The sequence below is a fragment of the Cynara cardunculus genome (assembly GCF_001531365.2).
Source record: "Cynara cardunculus var. scolymus isolate 2C chromosome LG 10, CcrdV1, whole genome shotgun sequence".
In the NCBI taxonomy this organism is placed as follows: Eukaryota; Viridiplantae; Streptophyta; class Magnoliopsida; order Asterales; family Asteraceae; genus Cynara; species Cynara cardunculus.
In genome coordinates this window covers 336,965-347,929 of record NC_037537.1, presented here as the reverse complement: position 1 = coordinate 347,929, position 10,965 = coordinate 336,965, and the positions used below count along the sequence as shown (strand labels likewise).

At 31.7% G+C, this 10,965-nt stretch overlaps 1 protein-coding gene across 2 annotated transcripts in view; it reads left to right on the top strand.

The window, feature by feature from the left end:
- The first annotated feature begins 7,273 nt into the window (after positions 1-7,273).
- Positions 7,274-10,965, top strand: part of LOC112519427 (alkaline ceramidase) — a 10,100-nt gene continuing 6,408 nt past the window's right edge. Inside the window, exons 1-2 of one of the 2 annotated variants that reach the window (XM_025127537.1) lie at positions 7,274-7,395; positions 9,712-10,058. In XM_025127537.1, the coding sequence (XP_024983305.1) occupies positions 9,805-10,058 (254 nt within the window). In that variant the 5' untranslated portion in view covers positions 7,274-7,395; positions 9,712-9,804. The remainder of the gene's footprint in view (positions 7,396-9,711; positions 10,059-10,965) is intronic. The other variant, XM_025127538.1, reaches the window with a different exon arrangement.

The window sequence follows — 10,965 nt, the reverse complement described above, 5'->3', positions numbered from 1 at the left end:
TCTTCAAACATATATTTTATTCAAAAATAAAAACATCATCGCTTTCTCAAAATCACATAAAGCCATATTATAACATCGACTGAGATAAAGAATAAAATAAAATATTAAAATCATGATGTATCTCGCTGCATTGCGCGAGTACGCTTCTAGTATATATATATATATATATATATATATATATATATATAAAAGATTTAAGATGAGAAATATGAGAATAAAAATTGAAGATTAAAATATAAATGTAATTTTTTATTGAAAGAATAAGAATTTTATGGAGTATAAGCATCTCCATATTTTTTTTTCAAGGTAGATAATTAAAAATCAAAATCTTAAAAAAGAATTACATTCAACTCTAACATTTATATTATTTTAGCAATTCAATATTAATTATATTATTAAAATATTTTAGAAAAAGTTATATAAAACCTAACAAAATTTCATATTTTGAATGATTAAGTTCATGAATTATTTTCTGAATAAAAAATCTGTTGAACTTCTTAATTTTGAATAATTAAGTCCCTCAATATTTTGTTTGAATAAACAAACCATCAAACTTTTAAAAATTGGTTACCTACATCATTTAAACCCAAAAACATTACATGTAACCGGTTAGGAAGACTTTAGAGTTATATATATATATATATATATATATATATATATATATATAGAGAGAGAGAGAGAGAGAGAGAGAGAAAGTTTATTTCAAATGCAACTCATCACATTTGTACAAACAATGCAACCCAATAAATTGAGATGTTTATGGAAATAATGAAAGTTTATTTATTATGATTTGAATATTTATGGAAGATGAATAGAGTTCATTAATTGTGATCAATACTTTATATTAGAAAACAATCAAAACTTCTATGAAATCACATWTTCATCAAATTAAATGGACGGTTGAGATTGAGTTGTATTGGTTGTACAAATATAATGTGTTGTATAATAACCAATCTCTCTCTCTCTCTCTCTCTCTCTCTCTCTATATATATATATATATATATATATCGGTTTATTGTTCCTAAACCTTACACCATTCAAACCTCTTGCACACAACGGCATCATACTGCACATTGTCGTTGTTGGTCCCTGCTATCGATCTCCCTTTTTTTGATCTATTTTTTGTCTTTAAATTCTCGCTCTTTTAGAACAATTTAATGGAACATGTATAGACATGCAAAAAAGATGGAGAATCGAAAAAGAAAAACATAAGATATGAAAGTGGGAGATCGATGGCAGGGCTAACGGCGGTGATGGATGGTGATAGGGAACGGAAAGACGATAACGCGACGAGTAAGTAACCAACTTTTAAAAGTTCGATAGTGGAAATAATTAAAATAATATATATATCTTCTCAATATTAAAAATTTACAGGTTTCTATCTCTTTTCTGTATTTTAGCATTCACTTTGTCATATATCTGTTATAGCAAAAAGAATTTCAAAATCTCCAAAATTTCTACTTCAATATAACTGTTAGAGATGCTCAAATGTAAGCTTTTAAAAAGTTGTATGTATCTAATAATAAATCGTAAACTTCAATTTTAAAAGATTATTATCGCAATATTTAATATTTGAAATAAGTTTCTAAATTATTTTATCAAATACTTTATAATACAGTCTAGATATTGATTCTTTATCGATCGTCTGAGTGCGTTTGATAGACCAAAAAAAGGCGGTCTGGTCTGACTTGTTTAGGCGGTTTGAACCTCTTATGAGCTTTAAACTTAAAAATATAACTTTTTTATCCATAATTAAATTTCTTCCAATATAACATTATTAAAAAAAATTCTGAAATTAAAAAAAAAACATTGATCAAATTCAAAAAAGTAAAACAAATCCACCAACAATAGTTGGAGTTTTGGATGAACATTTAGCAGTTAAATGAAGATTTGGAATTTTGATTTTTAATAAATTTCAGAAATTTGTCAATTTAGATAATGCGGTTGACTGAGACATGAAAATTAAAAACATAATTTATTTACAAACTTTCTTTAATTGACCCATAAAAGTTACGCGAACAACATGAAACCAAAAATAATTAATATATTTATATTTTTGGTGGTTGATTCGGTCTAGACCGCTTAAAAAAATGTTCAAATTGCGAACATACCAGACCGAGTGATTTTTTGACTATTTTTCAAACCACACTGGACAGCTAGGCCGCTCAAATAATAATAAAAAAAACGATTCGGTTTGACTTAATTCAACCGGTTTGAGCAGTCCAAAGGTTTTTTAAACACCCCTATTTTTTTTACTTCCGGAATGCTTTATATATTGAATCTGCCATTATTGAATGTTTATATACATATACTCTATAATTATAATAGACTAGAAGGGTACTCGCACAATGCAGCGAGATAAATCTCGATTTTAATGTTTAATTTTTATTCTGTCTCTCGATAATACGATTTTATGTGGTTTTAAGAAAAAAATATTTAAATGAAATATAAACTTGAATATAACATAAAATTTTTAAAAAAATCGATATTAGTATCAAATTAACTATTTAATAGTTCTCATTTTTTTGGTGTAACTTCTTTAATTCAATTTTTTATTATAATTTAATTTAGATTTAATAACAAGGTAATTTATTTTTGGTTTAACAATATAATTTTTTATAAAGATAATAATTAATATTCTGTTAGAAGTCAATGATTATCTTAATTATATTTTAGATTTTCTATATTTAAAATGAATGTATATCATGTATTTGATTATGTTTATCTGCAGTTAGTTACACGAATTTAAAGATTGAGCTTTAATAAGTTGTACTTACGCAAAATTACTTGTAATATTGAATTTTAAGTAATATGTATCAATAAATAGTACTTCATGCATAAAAAATGGTTTTCAAGAGTTTTTGTCAAATATTTTATAATATAATATAGATAATATATTCTATCACTATCATACATTGAATGCTTTTAGTATCGGAATAACATGAACGTTGCAACAAATCATATATCATGCATTGTACTTTATAGATTTACACTGATATATATCATGTTCAATGAATCTATTTTTTTTATATTAATCCAATGAATACGATACTAAAATTAGTTTGATAAAATGCTTCTTTTATCTGATCGAGATTCAAGTTCATTGAATCGTGAAACAGTCTTTAAATTTATGCATCTATAAAAATAATAAAATTTAATGGTTTTAACACTATTACATCAAAGAGGTTTCGATGTAATTAAAAGAATTAAGTGGTCGATCGTGGTCAGAGCCCATAGTGGTGTTGTAACTCCTGCGACCATCTTGACGAGATATCAATGAACCAATCATCGCCTTCGTCATGCGTGAATCCCCTCTCTATTTCTCCATCTCATGCAACCTTAAGACTATAGCAATTGAAGTTCAATGCAAGTATATAAATCAAAAAGTTGATTAACGTAATTTTAATCGGCCCCACACGGAACTCGCCTTCAATGACACCAATAAGATGACCCTGGAATCGAACCCAGAACCTGTTATGTATTTGGGCAAAGTCGCCCCACCCGCTTTACCAATATTGTCTCAAAAACAAATAATAATGGCAAGAATATTAGATATTGTCAACTCAGACAACAAGTAAGGTTTTAGCAAGTCAAATGTAAAAATCGATTTCAAATGGTGAATTTGATAAAACTGGATCTGAATGAGTAATTATAACACCCTTAAAATAAGGAAATAACAACTTACGAAAACTTGATATATAAATAACAACTGCAAGATTTTGCCCATTAAAAGAATAGTTGGTAGCGGAAGTCATATAGGTCCACAAAGTGGCCACTTGTGTTACCACAATGGCGGTGCAAGTGCACACCAAACATTAGGATCGATACAAGTAATAAAGTGGTAGTAATACCAAGATCGTATTCACAGGGATTAGACTTCATAGTTTCGAGTACTAAATCGAGAATATAGTGATTTCAATTACAGAAGAATAAAGTATATATGAGCGAGTTTGATGCTTTTAACAATTCAGTAAAAACAATTAATTTAAAGAAAATTGTATGGGTGTAACATTTCCCTACTAGCAGTATGGTCAAAGACATTTGCCACAAAAATGTCTATAAAAGTCCCTATCTCTTAAAAGTGAACTTCAACATAAAGTGACCACATGTCTCCACTAAGTCATCACTTTTGCCAACCAAAGACTTGTCGATCCAACTAAGTTGACTTCCAAGTTGTAATTCTACCAGTATGGGGACCAATGCTCAAATCTCTATCGCATGCAACAATTTATCCGGTAAACGCTTAACATGGTAAGAGTCGTTGCCCTCACTTACTGGGTAAGACTCTTGGTCCTTGTCTCGCTCTTACCAAGTAAGATTCTTGGTATTTAACGTATTCATCCGGTCAGGTAATGTGACTTAGTAAAAGTTTACCCGGGTAAGCGTTTGGTAAACGACCCCTTAGTTGGAGCTTTCTACATTGCTGGAGAGTTTTCTTCAAATGAGATCCCAAAGCCTCTATTTATAATGGAGGATGAAAAAGGTGGTCGAGGGTTTACCCACAAAGGTTTTCACTGAGTTCAAGTCTCCTTTGACTCAAAAGCTCCTTGTCTTCTGCTACCTTTTCATGAAAGCACAAACTTTGCTTTCTCTTCGTTAAGATTTAGATAGCCATTTTTTATGATAAATAAATAATCATTGCACCAATATATGGACTTTGCTTTTGTCTTTTTCTTCACCAACCTTGGTCTTTAGAGTTTGACCTTTAATAATGTCATAATTCAGCTGAAATAGACAAAAGAATACATGTAAGCGCTTAATAAATCACATTACTTTACCAGATGAATATGACAAGATCCAAGAATCTTATCCGGTAAGTGATGGCATTGACTCTTACCACGGTTAGCACTTACCGGGTAAATTATTACGTACGATGTTGTTTTGGGGGATAAGAATCTTACCCTGTAAGTAAGCGACAATATCGAATTTTACCGGTAAGCGCTTACCGGGTAAGTAATTAGGTAAACGGCCCCTTAATCATCTTATTGCCCACTCTTGGAGTGCTCATTGATAGAAATTCCGTTCCGTTATCCACCCATCTACATGGGTTAGTATACACAAATACAAGTATTCCTCATGCCAATAAACTCATAATAATTACACATAATCATCATAAGCATATAATCGCCAGTGAGGATGGAAACGAATAGAATATTGGGTGGATAATACATCCCCGACCCTGACCCATGTTTAAGCCCCCAAACCCCGCCATGATTAATCCTTGACGGGTTCAGGGGAAAGGAATCTCCATCGGGTATCCGTTTGGTTAAAAGAACAATAAAAACAATGTAATTTAAAATTAAGATTATAATGAATCTTCATTATATTAATTACCAACAATAGACATGAGAATTAAACCCGCCTCGGTGGGGATAAGGATTCCCTGCAAAACCGGAGACCGGGGATGGGGACAGGGATCCCTGAAGGTTAAAAACCGAGTTCGGGTAATGTGGTCCCCGCCCCTCCCCATTCCGTTCCCGAATATTAAATATATTATTTATAAAGAATTAGATTTAATATCTTTTAGATTTATAAACAGTATTTTGTCATTTTTTCTTATATAAATTTTTTATGAGTTGTTTTACTTTTTTTAGAAAAAAATACTGAAAGCCGAAAACGTTTGATCTAACAATTATGTATGACGTTGTGATTTGTTCACATATGAATATTTGATACTCTATAAAAAGTAAAATTTGAAAATATACGAGATTTAAACATGCACCTTTATCGATTGCGTACGCTAGATTAATAGTAAATTTTGTTCACTTGCTTGCTTTTAGTGCGGTGATGATCCCCATACCACCCTTTTTTCGATTCCCATATACATGAAACTTCTGCCCTCTTGGGGTTTGGATTTTGATTATCATCTGATGACACAAAATTTGTGCATGGATTTCAGATAGCCAGTCCATTCCAATAAACACATCGAACCCCCCTAAACACATAGGCACAAGCCTAACAGGCAATTCACTATTGTCTATAAAGATCATGCATCCATTAATTATTTCATCTACCTTAACCTGTCCACTGTTAGTAGTTTCTACAATGCAACTCTTCCTTATTCTACAGACATCCTTATTCAAATAGTGGCAGAAGGTAGAAGACAAGAAAATATCATTTGCACCCGAATCAAACAACACTTGGACATAAACATTGTTTACAAGAAACATACTCGATATGACGTTAGGAGACTCCCTAACCACCTCCAAAGTCATGTTTTACGCTCGCCCCAGTCCATTAGGTAGTTCCTTTTTCTTTCCCGACCCATTCCTCGGTCCGTTAGCCACAACCCTAACATTGCTTATTGCCCCCTTTTGGATCGTTGGAATTCACACCGTAAATGCCCTGATTCCTCACATTCATATCAAATTTTGTTTTCAGTACACTACCTAGATGTGTGCCTAAGTTTTCCGCATCGATAACATGTCACTTTTGCTACCCAACATTCGCCCCTGTCTCTTCGATTGCATTTGGTGCACGAACTAATAGTGAACTCCTCATTTTATGACCTTGCATGTGTTGTCACCCCCTTGGATCTATTTATCAGTTTATTTGGCCCTTCTTATATTAAAATGTAACATTAATTTTTTAATAATTACTAGAAGGGTACTCACATAATGCAGCGAGATAAATCTTCATTTTAATGTTTAATTTTTATTATTTGTCTCTATCAATGTAATATAATTTTATGTGATTTTGAGAAAACGATAATGTTTTTATTTTTGAATGAAATATAAATTTGAAGATAGCATAATTTAAAAAAAAAAATAGATATTAGCATTAAATTAACTATTTAATAGTTTTCGTTTTTTGGTGTAACTTGTTTAATTCAATTTTTTATTATAATTTAATTTAGGTATAATAACAAAGTAATTTATTTTTGGTTTGATATATAATTTTTATTAAAGATAATAATTAAACATTCGATTAGAAACTCGATAATTATCCTAATTTTTTAGATTTTTTATTTTTTAAAATGAGATATTTATCCTCTATTTAATTATGTTTATCCGTAGTTTGTTACACAAATTCAAACATTGAACTTTAATAAGTTATACTTAATGCATAATTTACTTGTAATGTTGAATTTTAAGTAATATGCATCAATATACAATATTTTGTACATAAAAAATGGTTTTAAAAAGTTTTTGTAAAATGCTTTATAACATAGTATAGATTTGCCCTAAATTTTACTCCAATATTATAGAATAAACTTTGAGAATAAAAATATTTGTGAGAATAATAAATATATACCGACTGGTTACACTCACATACCGTGAATTCCCCATAAGCGTGGTCCTTTCTTGTCGCCGTTATCCCTCATTCCGATCGAATTCCTTCTCACTCAGATACAGACTTTGAGACCCAAGAACCAGCGATCTAATGCTATAACAGGTCGGTTTGCTTTGTCTTTTTTCGTATTTCTATCCAATGATCTAGGGTTCTTTATTTGGGACTTTATATATATATATATATATATATATATATTCTCTTTTAACTGTATGAATTGCGTTCGCAGCTTTTTAATTGATATAGTATGATGATTAAAATCGAAGGATTGGATCTGAGGGGATTTTGAATTTCTGACATGTTTTTAATAGTTTTGGTGGGAATTTATGTTGTATCATTGCTAAAATCTTGTGTAGACCATACGCTAATCGCTCAACATTAACAGCTTTAGTCGTTGTTTTTGACTTTTTTGTGTGTGTTTGGTGACTCCTGGTATTCGAATCGTGGAAAAATTAGCGAATTTTGAACTAAACGAGCTTCATTTTAAATTCTGAACATTAAATAATGAATTTGCAAACGTCTAAGCACTGATGATAGCATATTGTGATTAATTTAAATGGGTTTTTTTCTAAGTTGTGAAGTAGTTGCTTGGTTCCTATTATTGGTTCACACATTAAAAAAAAAAAACAATCCTTTCATCCTAAACTGGTTATTGTTGGCTAAAACATTGAACCCATCATAAATTGATTATGAAGAAATCAAACAATCATAAGTCCCGATTATGAATAACATTACATTACACTCTTTTATTCCAAGCCAATTTCATACACACACATATGTGTGTGTGTGTATATTCCAAATTCTGCTTTCTCCCACATTGATCTTGCATTCCCCCATTTTGTAATGCCCTCCTCTGGACACAAGCTCGCCACTGGACCCATTTTTGGTCATAAATCGAAAGATATACATCGCAGATGACCATATCATCTCAAAGTGTTGTTTCTTCTGTTCTCTTGGAAGCGTCGTCAAAACCTTTCACTTAATTTTTGTATAAGTTGTCTTTTGGTCATCTTGTCCTAGAAAGCATAATCATAGTAGGCCTCACCATTGTTCCATAAGATTTGCCACTCAACCTTGGTGGGATTATACAGTCACATATGACTCCAGATTGTTCTGAATCATAGTTTGATTTCATGCAGTTAGTTTAGTGGTACTTTTTCTTTTCTATTTGTTTTTTTTGTTATGGTTCAATGGGCATAATAACCATTTTATTTATTTATTTTATTTATTAACCAATTTGCTATTTTTCTTCAAGAGTGTGTATCTTTTATCTGATTTGATGCCAAAATCTGCGCTTAATGCCCAAGATAAACTAGAGTTTCAAACTTTCAATAGCTGACTGTTTAAAACAATGGTTCCGTTCTAATTTTCCTAATTTATTATACTAAACCCATTCTAACTAACATGCTGCTACTCTATCCACCCAAGATATTATCATATGACTAAAATCCTCATCTATCTCTCTCTTTTGTGATGTTCATCATAACCTAGAGCAGATACCATGGGATTTCACTTGCCATTCATCAGCTCATTCTTAAGGATCATGATTAAAGCAAAGATATAGGGCCTAATGCCAACTCTTGGTGCAATGCTATTCTAATAGGCAAGACACTTTCAGTTGAAGGATGGTAGCATGTTTTATGCTAATTACGACCCCATCATCAATATTGTTGTCAATTGTCACATCAACATACCTTGTTGGGACTTTATACTTTTTAAAGGCCCACCCTGCTTTTTCTAGATCAATGAAAACCAATTAATTTTTTTTATCATGTCAGCATTTGGCTGGTTTAGTTGTAAGATTGAGGTGCCACTGTATTAACTCTTAGGCTCTGCAGATTTTTCTTATTTCATGTTGAGGGGAACACATTGCATATACTAATGGATGATCAATGGATCATGATGTAGGTATCTGCAATGAAGATGATATAACATAGGCTGAAAATTTTACAGAAGGCCATAAATTGGCCAGAAGCAACTTATTTGTGTTAAAAGGACTTTCATGATACTTCCTATTGTTAATGGAGGATTAAGACGAGAAGGTAGTTAGTATTCTGATCATTGATAGGGAATGCAGTTTCAAATTTATCCACGAAATAAAAGCTAACCCCAACTGCTTCCAGAGATGTATGTTAGATGTGAGATTTATCATAGTTTTCCCTGTGAAGTAGGGTACTTCAGTTTTATATTGTCGAAGTTATTACTCGTCTTATTTTAGTATATCCAGTAGATGCTGCAAATAGGGCTTCATTTTATTGTCTGGTCTATGCTACCTTCATCTTTTTAGTTGTTGAATATCTATGTGGGGCTTTTGACGGAATTAATCAAGAATGAATCTTCATAAATAAACTTTTTTCTTGTTGGGTAATGATTTTTAAGGTTTGGCTGCTGAAGTATCAAATAATTTCTCTTTATCTTCAGGTATATCAGTTGATGGCTCTGATAGTGGAAGCAATGCTTTAAAAGTTATGATATAGTTGCAACATATTGCTTGGTGAGAATATATACATTTATATGGCAGATGGTATGTCAAGCTTTTGGGGCCCGGTCACATCTTCACATGAATGGTGTGAGAAGAATTATGTATTTTCTTCCTACGTTGCGGAATTTTACAATACCATCTCAAACGTCCCATGCATTCTTTTGGCACTCATTGGCCTTCTAAGTTCATTGCTACAACGGTTTGAGAAGAGATTTAGTGTCCTACACTTGTCAAATATGGCACTTGCTATTGGAAGCATGATGTATCATGCGACACTACAACATGTGTAAGTAAACAATTTTCAACATGCATTTCTTGCCGTGTTGGTCTTCCTAAGCATTGTGGGTTCTGTGAGACCACAATATCTACAATGTTTTACAGTTCTTCTACATATAATATTCTCAAGTTTCTCATTGTGTTGATGGTTCTTTTTTCCGTATTTATGTTTTTTCTTCTTTTAAGTTAACGCTTTCTATTTCGCATTCAAGTTTCTGTTATCCTAAATGTTTTATTTTGGTGGCCTTATATAATGTTCTTTTAGTCAAAGTAAGCATCATTGTTGTCCCATATATTTTTCCTCCAACTCCAATGGAACTTTTCAATCAGATGAGACTCTAATCTTGTTGTCTCCCTTTATATTGTAATCTCCTTCCTCGTGAAGCTCTCCATACTAATCTAATGTTGATCACAATATAGGTTGTGCTGCCACTTGACCAACAAATTATTACTCCCTCCGTCCCAAAACAAGTGTCCACATTTCTATTTTAGTTTATCCTAAAATAAATGTCCACTTTCAAAAGTAAGTGCCTATTAAGGGTAAAAGTGGCATTTAGTTAATAAAAAAAGTGTAATAATTACACATTCCTAAAACTGCCGTTTTCATTGTGGACATTTATTTTGGGACGGAGGGAGTATGATATTGCAGTAAGCATAAACCAAACCAAAACCAAACCAAACCAAACAGATCTTACCTCTGTCCCAAGAGATAGAGAGGTGGTTTTCAAGAAGATCCCCTACTTGCATAAAAGAAAAATAAACATATCTATAGAACACAATAATAGGCCGCAGGTAAGCAACAAAGTTCTGAAAGAATGCAAAGAGCCTAACAAGATAACAAAAAGAACACTGGGGACACCAAGGAAACTCCCTATCTCTTAACACAAGAAACCACCATCCTATGTAAAGATCCCCCC